Source organism: Phocoena sinus, chromosome 3 (assembly GCF_008692025.1).
Source record: "Phocoena sinus isolate mPhoSin1 chromosome 3, mPhoSin1.pri, whole genome shotgun sequence".
Classification (NCBI taxonomy): Eukaryota; Metazoa; Chordata; class Mammalia; order Artiodactyla; family Phocoenidae; genus Phocoena; species Phocoena sinus.
In genome coordinates, this window is record NC_045765.1 from 164,640,927 (window position 1) to 164,656,074 (window position 15,148).

Consider the following 15,148-nt stretch of genomic DNA (forward strand, 5'->3'; position numbering starts at 1 on the left):
CGGTTACATTTAATAAGTCTTAGGAGTGAGAAGCATTCTTTTGCCCATCCATCTGCTTCATGCCCTGAGTATATGGCTTTTTTTCTTTTTTTTTTTTTTAGCGGTACGCGGGTCCCTCACTGCTGTGGCCTCTCCCGTTGCGGAGCACAGGCTCCAGACGTGCAGGCTCAGCGGCCATGGCTCATGGGCCCAGCGGCTCTGCGGCGTGTGGGATCTTCCCTGACCGGGGCACGAACCTGCGTCCCCTGCATCGGCAGGCGGACTCTCAACCACTGCGCCACCAGGGAAGCCCTGTGGCATATTTTTATAGAGAGAAATGGCTGAGACACCCATTAGGAGGTTAAAATCATCTTTTCAAAATTTTGCGCCTTGAAAGGAAATGCATTTGAATTTTTATTGGTAGGATATTAAAACAAGTAAAACCAATAGAATCTAAAGAGAGCAATAATTTGTTTTCTTTTCCCTTTGTAAAAGGCCTTCATTCAGTTAAGTGTAATTAATTGTACGGATAGCCACTACCTCATATGGAAACCCTGTTGGGCTTTAAATAGTGAAATCATCCTCTCTAAGGCAACCTTCCTTTCTCCTTTACTCCTTCAGATAAGGAGACAAGGAGGTATTCAGCTCCTGGTGGACCTGCTGGACCATCGGATGACGGAAGTCCACCGTAGTGCCTGTGGGGCGTTGAGAAACTTGGTGTATGGGAAAGCCAACGATGACAACAAAATCGCCCTGAAGAACTGTGGCGGCATCCCGGCACTGGTCAGGTTGCTCCGCAAGACGACCGACTTGGAGATCCGAGAGCTGGTCACAGGTCAGAATCCTTATTAACGGCATGACTGACTCTCAGATAAATTTCCCATCATCCAGCACGGTTGCAATGTGCTCACCAAGCATTACGGTCCCGGCCTCTCTGAGAGCTAATAACACCAGTCGTCCCGATGTGTCTCTGTAAATAACAAACGTGAATGAAAGGGTAGCAGGTGTCATGCCGGGAGATGGGCCATATTAAATAACTAGCATCCAGTAAACATAACCCTCCTAAAATTCTATGACCGTGTTTCAGTCTTTGTCATTCGATTTAGAAGTAGTTGACATCTTACAATACCCATGGGTCATCATTAGAATGACATTAATCATAATTGATGAAAGGACACGGCATGCGAGTTATTGTTAATCAGGTATATATTCTGGCTTAGAGTGTGGTTAACAACAGAGAGCTTATTTTACTTAACAGTCAATTTCTTGGATAAAATATTTATGCCTAGTAAAAGCCCCTAGGTTATATAAAATTACAGATTAAGGAATTTCTCAAAAGTGATCATAAGAGAAAGCCTTTCCATGGGCATAGGACTTTGGAGTTTTGTGAAATGGACATAATTATGGTAACTACCTTATAGAGCCATAGGATTAATCAATGAAAAAATGTAAAGCATTTAGCATGTGCCTTTGTGGAATATGTATGGGTACAGGAAACATTAGTCATTTGCTGTTGCCCCTCACTTTTTACATGTGCAGTTTTACTTGTTGGAGGGCTATGGGTATCGGTGGTCTCAGTATAGAATTTCAAATCACTCTTCTTGATTATATATATATATATATGCATATATTGCTGTTCTATGTGATATTTGTTTTTTGGCTCATCAAAGTACTCCTTCAAGTATTTGGCAAGGGGATTGCAAGGTTGACTCTCAGAGAAGGATCTTTTAAGTATCCATGTTTCCACTGACCTTCTGTCTCAACTCTAAAAGTTCCTTGAAACTATGCTGATGAGCATTTACGCAGTTGCTCATTTAAGAAAATACATTACCGAAGCTAGAGTCATAAATATTTGTTCATTCTTGGGTCAGGACTCCCAGCTGCAGTATGTTTTCTTTAACTTACACCCTTTAAGATTATTGTCACATCTCCTTTGTACTTAGCTAAATTAGAACTAGACTCCCGATTGTCTTTCCTTTTGTTTTTTTCTTTTTCTTTTTCTTTTCTTTTTTTTTTTTTCTTTCTCTACGTGGAGGATTGTCTTTGTGGGGAAAAGAAAAGTTGTCAAGGGTTGTCTTATGATAGTAATGTTTCACACTAAACTAGCATGGGGTGACAGGGTCAGGGAAGGAAAAACTGTTGTTATGCACATATTATGATGTGTAGGATAGTTTGGGGATGAGTGAAATAACTGAAAACGTACCCTGCCATTAAAGTTATGAACACCTGTGCTTATTTTTATGGATCATGTTTAAATTGGAAATGCCTGCAAGTGAAAGGACTCAATGTGCATGATGGAAAACAAACACCATGGTGCTTCCGTGCACTGGCTTCCTTGCCAGTGGATGGATGAGGCCAACACAACTAAAGGAACACCCCGCTGTGTACTTACGCATCCATTTCATGATTTGAAAAGAATTGGATTCTACCAAAATTTGGATTTGCTCCAGCACAAATCCCTTGTCTTGAAGCACTCTCTGTGATGGCTTATCTCATTGCCAGAGAAACTCGGCCCCGTGCAAAAGGTTGCGGTGTTGATGGCTTCAATCAGAAAGGAGATGGCAGCAATGCCTGTGCCCCATGACGCTGTCTACCACAGCACGCCCTGCGCTTCTTGTGATATTTGAAGCTGCCGTGAAAGAAATGAAGGCTGGCTCCTCCCTTGCCTTTAGCTCTGATTCCGACAGATGCTGGGTGTCACTCATTATGTGCCCCTGAGCAACATCAAAAATTTCTGTGTGAGCCCCATTTGGAAACATCAAAGGCAGATATAAACTCTTCAGAAGGTCCACAAGTTTCCTTTCCTGGTAGAGCTTTGGCTGTAGGAAAGATGCTTGGACTTGTTACACCTAGAAACCGTATGCCTCTTATTCTGCTCCTTTTGAGAAGAACAAAAGTTTGCACCCATTGTCAAATCATGACCCACTGTTTCCTCATCAGCAAGAGCTTGTGGCCCAGACTCTCTCCTAGAAAAAATGCTGTCTTCTCCTGACGCCATCCAAGCCATCAGAGCCGAATGGATTCAGGGTGACAGTGGTTGCTACTTCAATAGATGTTTTATGCCTTTCCAGAGGCAGGGTCTTATCGTGCCCGGCTGAACTTCAGGCACAAATTTCACCTTTTTCAAAGAAAACTAGGTTGTCAAAACATTTAGACTGGCTGAAGCTCCCGGTTTCGGGAATCGCCACGGTGGATGCCGTTGCAAAACAACAAGCACGTTGGCCAAGCTCCCCCTCTAGAAAAGGAAGTCCGAGGCAAGCATCTAGGAGAGCAATCCAGCATGGAAGGAATTGCCGCTGCAGGTCAGTCTTTAGTGACAAAGCCTTCTAAATTTCCACGCTGGTGGAAACCTGGGGCCGCCTGGAAGCCTGCGAGGCTCGCTGACTTCCATTTAAACAGAGCAGCAAGGTGCAAATCTAGCCAAAGCTGACTCCACTGCCTGAAGAAAAAAGTCAAATGAGGCAAATGGATTCACCTCCAAGAGGCTTAGAGAGTCATTTTCATCTTTAGCACCAGCCATGGTCAACCGCCAAAGTGAGCTGTGAGAGCTGGGGTTCCGCTGGCTCCTGCAGAGCTTTGAGAATCCACGATTTTAGTACCGCCAACCCAATTGAACTTCAAGGTTATCCAGTCCTCCATTTCTCTTATGTGTTATCCTCTTTCCTCTCCTCTGAGGGTCTTGGACTCGGCTTCTGTGCACCGGTGCCGAATCGAATCTCAGAGACAGAGTTTTGGGTGAAGTAGAAAAGAACAGCTTTATTGCTTTCCCAGCAGGCTCCTGTGTGTCCCCGTGCATCCTAACCCAGGGGGATTTGGTGAGGAGTTTTATAACCATAGTTCAAAGGTGGGGCTGCTGATAAGATTAGGGTGTGTGCAGGGCCTGCACTCCTTTCATCTGGTCTCAGGTGATCTTCTTGATGAGCTTCTCTGGTTCCTTTTAATCTGGCCTCGGGTGGTCTTCTCTAGAATGAAGAATGCTGACATCTTCTATTTATTGGGGGTTTTAGTTCTATAAAGAGCTCAAAAGGGCTTCCCTGGTGGCACAGTGGTTGAGAGTCCACCTGCCGATGCAGGGGACACGGGTTCGTGCCCCAGTCCGGGAAGATCCCACATGCCGCAGAGCAACTAAGCCTGTGTACCACAACTACTGAGCCTGCGCTGTAGAACCCGTGAGCCACAGCTACTGAGCCCATGTGCCACAACTACTGAAGCCCACGCACCTAGAGCCCGTGCTCCGCAGCAAGAGAAGCCACCGCAATGAGAAGCCCGCACACTGCAACGAAGAGCAGCCCCCGCTCGCCGCAACTAGAGAAAGCCCACACGCAGCAACAAAGACCCAACGCAGCCAAAAATAAATAAATAAATTTATGGAAAAAAAAAGAGGTGATGGCTTTGGAGGGTGGAGTAGAGGGTAAAAGGATTACTTCACTTCTGTTGTCACAAGGACCCTCCTCAAAACCTTTTTGGAATTAGGTTAGACACTCGTGCATGGATCAAAAAAACAGTGATTCAAGCATAACAACTCTGCCCATTACTCCCTTTGTAATTCTTCAGCAGACCTAATCGTTCAGCAAGGAATAAAGACATCCCAGGCCGTCTCTAGTACACGAAGTTTTTTCTGTTGTATTTTCCTTCCTGCCTGTTAGTGAATTTGTGAAAATAAATGTGCATTGAAAAAAAAATTATAAGGGAAGGGAGGGTGACAGACACTTTGAATTCCTCTCTAGATATTTACAAACTAGGATGTTTTGTAAACAAATATTCGAAAGAACAATTTTAGTGATTTAAAAAAAAAAAGCATGTTTATAAACCAGACTTTAGATTAGACTTAAGCTCTGTATCCAGAAGGGTCGAGAGCACCAAATTATAAACAATAAAAGACTAAAAGAACTAAATGACTTTGCAGAACTTTACCTTATTTACTGAGTATTCCTTGGCAAACAGTTTGAACAGTAATAAAATGTTAAAAATTGAGCTATTTACATGCATTTACTTTCAACACATAACCATGCTTGCTTAAAAAAAACAGCTGTTTTCACTTCAGTATCTATTCATAGCAGAATATATTTTGCCACTGCCTGTTAGGCCTTGCAATAAATAATTTTCTTCCTATGCAATAATTACTATGAGATGATGATCAGAATTTTATTTAAATCCAGTTGAAGCTATTTCATGCTGGCCATTACTTGAAATGTTCCTAAGCAAATAAACTTTGATTAGAACTGCTGCCTGTCCTTTGGGCTTGACTAATACAACTTTTCTCTCCCTAAAGATGGAAATAACCTAAATTTTGAAATGCCCAACTAAAGATTTCAGAATGCTTTACAAATCATAATAAAACAATCTTTATTAAACCATAGCACTTAATAAATAAGTTTTATTTCTGTTGAAAGCAAGTGTCCTTAAGAGTTCTACTTCTCCAAGAGCAGAGTATATTTTTTCATTTTATGCTTCGTGTTCCCAAATAGTCTTTTCTTTTAACTAAGGAGACAGGCCTCAGTTTAACTATTTTACTTACTGGTATTAGGTCATTTGATTTAATGCCTAGTCTCCAAAGGGCTCCAAAGTTGAGTTATATGCCCTCAAAATTCATATGTTGAAGTCCTAACCCACAGACCCTCAAAACGTGACTCGGATGTAATTAAGTTCGGATGCTAGAGTAGGATAGGCCCCTAATCTGATATAGCTGATGTCTTTATGAAAAAAGGAAATTTGGACACAGACACACACAGGGAGAAGGCCATGTGAAGCTGAAGGTGGAGATCGAGGTGATGCTTCTACAAGCCAAGGAACACCAAAGATGGACAGCAAACCACCAGAAGCCAGGAGAAAGGCGTGGTCAGATTCTCCCTCACAGCCTCCGAAGGAACCAAGCCTGCTGACACCTTGATCTTGGATTTCTAGCCTCCAAAACCATAAGTCTGGTAGACAAAGTGTAAATATTACTAAATATTATCTCTACTGCCGATGGAAGCCAGGTTGGAGGCATTACTCTGTGTCTGTTAGCCAGTGGGCTTACTGTTTCAAAAGAATTCTGGGGTGTAACAAGCACCCTTTATGGAAGGAGACATTGGAACAGAGGAGAAGCATTTTCCCCACTAGCATCCTCCAGCCTTGTTTTTTTCTCTTATTTTATTTGTATGATCAGCCAGAGGCATGGCTTATCTCTCCAAAGCAGGAGCCAAGCATTTTGTCAAAGTAGCCTTTCTTCCATCTTCCTGGGACTTTTTGGTCTTCACATGGGACTCCTGGTGGGCATTTTATAAATTATACCAAGCGGTATGAAATGGGTCAGAATAGCACATTATTTAAGTCAATCCAGGGTCACTGTCTTCCCAAGATTTAAAATTAAAATCCAGATTTATTTTTTATCCCAAATAATGTCCAGCCATGTTATCCAACATAGCATATCAGAGGTTCTGCAATAATGTTAAGTATCATCATAAAGGTAAAAATGAACAGAGACATTCAAGTAATGAAATGCCAGCAATGTAGAGATGCTTTGAATTTTAATATAATCCCCACCAAATACCAAATTCCCAAGGAGAAATTAAAAATCGAAGTTTAAATCCACTTTCATGTTGAAGTCCAAAGACATTAAAGTTCAAAGGAACTAAAGCCAAAAAATCAATATCTCTTGCCATTGTGTGTTAAAGTTCAAAGACCATGACTCTTAAGTTAACTAAAGTGTAAAAACCATCCTCCCCAACTTCTTTATTCTTCTCTAGACTTCTTTATTAGTCTCTGCCAGAAGGTTTCTCTGGGGTTTGGTTTCTTCAGCAACAGGGGCTACCTCACACTGGAACTGGTGACATACTTTCAGGGCCCTCAGAAGATGCATTATTTCAGTGTCAGCTCCCACTCTTCTCACTGTTTAAGGATGTGAACCCTGGCGTGTGCCCATCACCTTTAAGAAAGAAGCCACCCTCAGCCCTCAAGAATGGTTATCCCAGACACAGGTGGGTACCCAGGACCAGCTGGAGTCAAGACCCTGGCAGTCACTTACTGAAGTCCGTATTGATTACCTATTGCCGCTACAACACATTTCCACAAATTTAGCCCTTAAAACAATGCAAATTTATTATCTTCCAGTTCTGGAGGCTAGAAGTCCAACACAAGTCTCACTGGGCTAAAATTGCTAAAATCAAGGTGTCAGTAGGACTGTGTTCCTTTCTGGAGACTTTACGGGGGGCAGGCCTTGCCTTTTCCAGCTTCTAGAGGCCATCCACATCCCCTAACTGTGACCCACTTCCTCTGTTTTCAAAACTGGCAACATGGCATCAGTGATGAGTCTTCCACAGTCACATTCCCCATGACTGCTGCCTGGAACGGTCCTCTGCTTTTAAGGACCCACGTACCTAGACTGGGCCCACCGGCATCTCCAGGAGACTCAACTCATCTCAAGATCCTTAAATTAATTGCAGCTTCAGAGTCCCTTTTGGCATATAAGGTAACATATTCACAGGTTCTGTGGACATTGTTGGAGGACCATTATTTTGCCAACCACAGTATCAGAGGAAAGATGAGTAAATGAAGATCTCCTTGGATTCAGTGAGTCCGACGAGGCCAGTCTGGTGGTACCCGGCTTCCAGAGTCCACAATGGGTGAACTTAAATTGACTCAGGAGAAAAAAATCCCAGCCAAAGGTTCATCTAGGTGTTATGCATTCATGCATATAGTCTCCTCTTGGGAAATTGGAATTGTATACATTGCTGCCATCTTGGAATATTTAGATGCCTTCACCAGGTGTGTTCAGCTGGGGTTTGACCAGAGAAGCATGAGCAAAATGAGTGGTCTGGAGAAAGGGATCTATTATCACAATGAGACCTGACATCCCAGCAGGAGCTGGCGGAGAAGTCTGCGGAAGGCTGTAACTCTGTGTCTGGCGCTGAGGCTGAAGTTGACGTAGGTCGGCAGGTAAAGGCGAGGAAGGAAAGCTGAATATGAAGCAGGGGAGAGCGAGGACCAGCGGGCACCCGTGAGGATAGCCTGGCACTCTCTTCTGCCTCTCCTTGGCTGCATGCTGGCTACATGAGAGACACACGAAAGCTGGCGCCCTTTGCTGTAGCCCTTTGCCTGGCCCAGGACGTGGGGAAGCATGGTGCCCCCTGCCCTCCAGAGCTCACCGCCTGCTGCTTCCCCGAACCTTCCAGATTGCCTGCAGATTTCTCCCCTGACAACCTCAACCTGGAACGTGCAGGGAAGGGAATTCTGGGAGGCGTGGCTGCAGCTCTGCGGGGTGACACAGCACGGACCCACCACAGCAGGTGTCACCAGAGGGGACTCCTTTCCCTTCCTGCGTGCTTGAAACCTTTGACTGTTAATTTCCTCTTTGGGAGTTGGGTGTCTCAGCTCTGCACCGAGGGCGTGTGTCCTGTCTGATGACATGCCTTCCACGCTCACTTGTTCACAGATGTCTCTCAACCCTGTGCCACACAGTCCTTTCCCTGCTTTGTACTTTGGAATTGTGAAATCGCCTAGCCCCGTGCAGGGTGCAGAATCACCCTCCACAGATTCCCAGACTGAAGACACTCTTTCTTGTTTTTTTAAAGTTTTTTATTTTTTGATGTGAACCATTTTTAAAGTCTTTATTGAAGTTGTTACAACGTTGCTTCTGTTTTACGTTTTGGTTTTTTGGCCACGAGCCGTGTGGGATCCTAGCTCCCCGACCAGGGATCCAACCCGCACCCCCTGCATTGGAAGGGGAAGTCTTAACCACTGGACCGCCAGGGAAGTCCCTGAAGACACCGTTGATGTCACTGAAAAGGGTGCTTCCAGGGGCACCTCTGCTCTGTGCTGCTCAAGTCTCTGTCTCTGTTCGTGTTCTGGGCCCTGAGATCCACGTCTTCCTTTTAACCGCTGCGATGGGATGCATGTCTGTGAAGCATTCCCCTCTGCTCGTGCCCCATACCTTTCAGGAGAACTCAGTTGAGTTTCCACCTGCTACACTGGCTTCCTTGGTTGGACGCTGCTTCCTAACTTGCGTAGGGAGAGAACTGTTTGCTGGAATTGAGTTCTGCGTTCCCTTTACTTTCCCTTTGCCCTTGAACCTGAAAGCACCCTAGCAGCGATGTGCTTTTCTAACATTCCTCTAGATTCCAGAACAGGAGTTGGCAAACTTTTTCTGTAAAGGGCCAGATGGTGACTGTTTTAGCTTGTAGGCCATAGAGTCTCTGTTACAACTATTCAGTTCTAATACCGGGTGAAAGCAGCTGTAGACAATACGGAAACAAATGGGCGTGGCCGTGTTTTAATAAAACATTATACATAAAAGCAAGTGGCTGGCACCCAGGTCATAGTTCATAGGACCCTCTGTTACCCCGTCTCTTCCGCAGCCAAGTTCTGGATGCAATAAAGAGGGAAGCTACCTCATCAACTCCTTACTCTAAGGGGTCAAGTTGGAGGCCAGGCTGCAGGTTTGTTTGCCCAGCAGCTTTGCTAATCCAGAAGCTCAGAATTAGGCAGAGGTATCCACCAACGCACAGCCGCAGAGGGGCCAGGGCAGCCTTCCTCCCCGGCTACCAGCCTCCAGGGACACATCCCGTGGAGCCCAGGGGAACCAGAGTTCCCCGTGGCCACTCAGAGCTGATCCAAGCCCTGCGTGCCCACTGACTACCTGAATCAGTCCCTCCACTCCCAGGGGAAGAATGAGTGAGGGGTGTGGGAGAAGACTGTTTTACATTCATTGTGCTCCATTCAGAGAAAGGAAACAACAGCCCTGGGGAAGAATCATTCCCCACCAACCGATTGCTGTGAATTGTGATGGATCCCTGAAGGCGAGAAGAAATCAGTGTTTGTGCTTCGTCTGCCTCTTGACCCCAGCTCATCTCCTAACCAACTCTGTATCTCACATTTTTTATAGAGATGTCTACTCTTATCCTCTGTCATTTTAACCATTTTAAGGGTTACCTCTCTCTATAGTAGATTGCCCAGTTATATCCAAATACAAAAGACAAAAGCAAACCTCAGCACTAGTTCTGATTTCTGATTTCCTCTCCAACCAGACCTAATCAAATTAGGAAATTTAGGCCATTAACTTCTTGCCCACCCCTACTGTTAGTCCTAGAGATTGAAGGAGGTCTGTAGGCCGTGGGTCTAATTATTCATTAAACAAATGCTTCTGGAGTGTCTACTATGTGGCAGTGAGGTTTAGGTGCTTGCCATATAGGAATAAGTACCCAGGTACCTTCTAGCCAGAGACCAACTCTAGGGTATGGCACTCCTCCTAATGGCCAAGATGGTGGTACATGTGCTCCAGGGAGCTGGATGGAGAAAGAGAGAAAAAAAGGGCACAGTTGGGAGAGATCATGGACTTCAGCTGATTTCAAAGTAAAGAAGTGAACTATAGCAAGACTTTAAGTGTAATTTCAATATGCATCAACAGAACCATTTCAGAATGTTTCAAGCTAGGAACTCAGAGGCCTGCCCCCATAGAGCTTATGTTGCAGTGGACAAGACAGATAATAAACCTGTAATTTCAGGGAGTGGCAAGTACCGTGATGAAAAATGAAGCCGGCTAAGGAGATCAGAAAGTGATGGGAATTTATTACTTGGAGTGAAGCTCAACTTAAAAAAACTGAAAAGCCCCAAATAAAGCTGTGTTCACTAAGATGGACATTTCTTTCTCTCTCCCATAAATGAAGCCTGAAGGTTGTAGGTGATAACATAGCTGTGTCCCATAGTCTTTAGAAATCCAGCCTCCATCCAGTCATAGATCATATTCTTTAGGGTGTGGCTCTCTTATTAACGACCAAGATGGTGGCACCTGTGTTCCAATGAGCTAGACATTTTGATATACAGTGTTTTAAAGGAGTTTATGCTTCCTTATGTTATGGTAAGATGAGACGTTGACTGTAAATCAGTTCTACAACCCGTCTTTATTACACGTTCCATAGGGTAGAACACCAGAGAATGTATCTACAGCTGTCATGTCATATTGTTTCCTGTGTATTACATTCTTCCTGCTCTTCAACGTGCCTAACCTAAGAATCAGGGTATTCTCTGCATTCTTGTATCCCCGAAAGGGATGAACAAACATTCTTCAATACCCACCACTTACCAATCATTGTGCTGGGTCCCCTGAGCCTGGAATTAAAGGAGTTGCTCAATGTCACCGCTGGGCTCTGGTACATGCCTGGGCCTCTATTTCCAGTGCCTGTTTGCTTTACAACAATGATTTCCCAGTCCCCACCGCCAGCAATCAAATACAGATTTCCAGGCCCAGGATCTCTATGGTAATAGCCTGCGACTCCACGTTTTTAATAAAATCCGACAGCAGTTCTCATGATCATGGATGTTTCAGGAATATCACTTTCTATTCTCTCCAGGCCAACAGTTACCACTGTGGGTTAGGAGGCATGGACGTATTTTGAGAGATGCCAGAACAGTTTGTTGCTAATAGTAACTGAGTTATGAAAACATGTGGCTCACTTATCAGTTTTTGCAAATTAGAAAGAATTTGAGGTTACCTCTTATTCTAATGTGCTTGCCCAGGTGAGAGAGAAACAGTGGGGTGACTCCTAACAACATAGCAGAAATTGCCTATAACAGTTCCCTAACTTACAGCCTGCAGTAAGCAACTGTTATTGCTGGTACTGTGAGCTGGGATGGGGCTTGCCACTGTCACAGCCCTCTACTTCCCTGAAAAACCTTTTGGGGTTTCCTCAGGACCTCTGAGCCTACTGCATGAGTGCATCCCATTTTCCATGCTGCCGAGGTAACGTGTTGGATGTTCCCAGACTGTCTGAGGTTGTCTTCATTTTTCACTGCCATGATCATTGGTTGCTGATGACGTGAAACATACCCATGGTTACCTACAATTAAGTTTCAGAGCATGCCAGCACGTCGGAAAGGTTCAAAGGAAAGTATTGCCAGGGGCACTGTGTCTTGCTGTGTTTATTTGTCTGGTTGGAAACGTACAGTGTGTTTTACTTGTTAGGTCTGACAGTGCATAACTGATTTGTGGCTCTACTTTGCAACCCACGAGATACAAGTTAATTAGAAGCACTTTTCCCTAATTATATTTGAGAGTTTGCTCTATTTGTTCTACAATTATCACAAAAATTACATTAACTAGTGTTAACGAACACACATCGAAATCCCCACCGGATCCTGGAGGAGAGGAGAGAATTAAAGAATGTCTGCATCCCCAGCCCAACACCTGGTTTCCTTCCCAGTAGATGCTTTTATTTGTTATTCTCCACGAAATGGTCAAAACAAACTTCCTCCCTGGTTGTCCCTTAGAGCAGCAGTCCCCAATCTTTTTGGCACCAGGGACTGGTTTCGTGGAAGACAGTTTTTCCACGGACCAGGGGTGGGGTGGGGGAGCGGGATGGTTTCGGGATGATTCAAGCGCGTTGCATTCATTGTGCACTTTATCTCTATTATTATTACATCAGCTGCACCTCAGCTCATCAGACATTAGATCCCGGAGGTTGGGGACCCCTGCCTTAGAGGATGAAGCTCAGCCTGGCAGGGAGAAGCTTCGGTTTGGGTTTGCGTGCACTAAATTATCTTCACAGAGCGACTTTCTCTTCCAGTGGGCTGCCCGTCATGACTGAGGGTATATTTGCCATCACGGCAGCTGGGTGCCATTGATGAGGTGTCCCCCCCCTCCCACCATGGGAATGCCCAGAAGAAGAATCTCTGTGAAATGATTTCTTAACACAGGGACCTGTATCATAGAGACCTGTAATCCCAGAGAAATAAGGAAATTGTCCTTAGCAGGCAGGCTTCCTGTCCATCTTCTTTCTTTGCTGTGTTCTCCAGTGTATACCTGAGCAACACTGTGTGCAAGGTCAAGTGGCTGATATAAAATATTAAAATGATGTAGGTATGAGCTCTGTCCGCAAGGAGTTGTCAGTCAAGTATGAGAGAGGAGACACATGGGTACAAAGTAAGCACCGAGAAAGAGCCATAAGAACTTACAGGAGCAAAGAGAATTCTCAGTCGAAAAGATCAAGATAGACTTACTGAGGAAAGCACTGTTTGAACAGTAGTCTCCTCTTATCCGAGGTTTCACTTCCACGGTTTCAGTTACCTGCAGTCAACCATGGTCTGAAAATATTTAAAAATTCCAGAAATAAGCAACTGCTGATAAGTTTTAAATCGTGTGCCGTTCTGAGCGGTGTGATGAAATCTTCACGCCCGGAAGTGAATCGCCCCTTTGTCCAGCGTGTCCCGCCCATTAGTCACTTAGTAGCTGGCTGGGTTATCGGATGGACCGTCGGGGTATCGCAATGCTTGTGTTTGAGTCACCCTTATTGTATTTCATAGTGGCCTCGAAGTGCAAAAGTAGTGATGCTGGCAATTCGGATATTCTCTTGCCCTGCCTAATTTACAAATTAAACTTTATCATAGGTACATATGTATAGGAAAACAACATACTCTACGTAGTGTTCAGTACTGCCTGCGGTTTCAGGCATCCATCGGGCATCCTGGAACGAACGCATCCCCCTCAGACAAAGGGGTACGACTCTCATGGGTTTTAAAGATGGACATGAGTTTGGCTTTCAGATAATTGTAGCAGGAGACTAAAACACGAGTCCAGAAGGTAGTGGGGTTAAAGCTCCCCTAGGTTATCCTAGAATCACCTCTCCTCCAATAAGAATGAACTGAGTGCATCACTCCCGCGCATGCGTGGGAGAGCATGTGCCCTCCCCCCCGCCCCGGCCCCCGGCGCTCTCCCCAGAGAGTCAGTCCCTTCTGTATCTCTGATGTTGCCCCTCTCCTCGCCTCAAGGCCCAAGGCCGCCTGCTTCAAACAGTTCCGGTTTTCTCTCTCCATCCATGTGTACCTTTTAATCTCTTACCCTTCTAGAAGCCGAGCGCCTTTCGCGGGGAGGGCATCCTCAGGATGGTGCTTTACCATTCTCTATGTAACTTGATCTGCTTCACCTGAATATTGATGGAGGTCCTCCCAGGGTCAGCATTGTTCCCTTCAATGAGAAACAACGTGCACACGCTCTTAATTCACAAACAAACAGTGATCAGGAATTAATTTACTATGCAAATGAGAGTTGTCCAACTTAAAAGTTTGGAAATTCTTTCAAATAATTGTTAAAACATAGAAATTTGAGCATTAAAGTATTCAGTACTTCACTTTGAGTAGTCCCATAACAAATGCATGTAGTATTTAAAATAATGAGAGACATTAGCTGAAAGAGCCACTTGCCCTACATTCCATGTGGCTTTCACGCATGTTGGATTTTCTTTGTTAGAGAAAATGGATTTTAATTCATAAACTGATTTCCATCTTCAAATGGCATACCCGCTCTGTTCAGAAATATAGTTTTGAAGCTTATCTTTGCAGTTACTAACGAAAAGCAAACATAAGCAGGTATTCTAATCTGATTTCCAGATATATTTAATAGTTATATTTTACATTCATAAGTATCAGTAGTAAAAAGCCTACTTCCATTCGTCACATTTTATGTTGAGTTGTTTTTTTTTAGACTAAAAAACATTATCCTCCGTTTTTTATTCTTCATTCACAGTTTTTTTCCTGTAAAGTTAGTGAGAGGCTGTAACATGCTTGGAATGTAAGGCTGGGAAATACGAACTCCGAAGCAGTCAGAAAATGTTTTTATTAATAAAAAGAGATCTTGGATATTAACTGTAGCAGTTTTTGTTTTGTTTCAGTTCTTTGTTTGCTTTTTAAGTGGCTTTATAGTCTGGATGGAGCAGATGTTTAATTTTATATTGGTTCCAAGCATGCTCAGGGCAATGAAATAAAAGTTTAAAAAAGAGAGAGAGAGAGAGAAGAAAAGTACATTTGTTTCTCTTTGGCAGTGGAGCCTTAGCTCCGGGGTATCTTTTCCAGATACTCCCCTTTTTCCTTTGACTCTGAAGTCATTTTCTGATATGTGTAATCACTCATACACCCCCCATCACACGTATCCTTCACGAAGGGCATTTATAGGCGGGATGGTGTTAAACTGCTTTACCCTCCATGCCATTTTCAGGAGACTTCCCAATGCTTTGTTAAATAAACAGGAAGTAGAAATTTGTGTTTAACCCTCTGTTGTAGTTATAAGATGGACATGCATCATTTAGGATTTTCAAGCAGTTTGTCAATTTAATAATTTTCTGCAAAACTACCCTTGATATTAACTTAGTTATTCGAGTATGTAAACACAGGTGTGAAATTTTATTGTCATGTATAAACTTCA

General features: G+C 44.0%; 1 protein-coding gene across 2 annotated transcripts in view; it reads left to right on the forward strand.

Moving 5' to 3' along the window:
* CTNND2 (catenin delta 2) overlaps positions 1–15,148 on the forward strand; it is a 944,584-nt gene that overhangs the window by 723,769 nt on the left and 205,667 nt on the right. For both annotated transcript variants that reach the window (XM_032628308.1, XM_032628309.1), the window contains one exon: positions 601–814. In XM_032628308.1, coding sequence (XP_032484199.1) covers positions 601–814 — 214 coding nt within the window. The remainder of the gene's footprint in view (positions 1–600; positions 815–15,148) is intronic.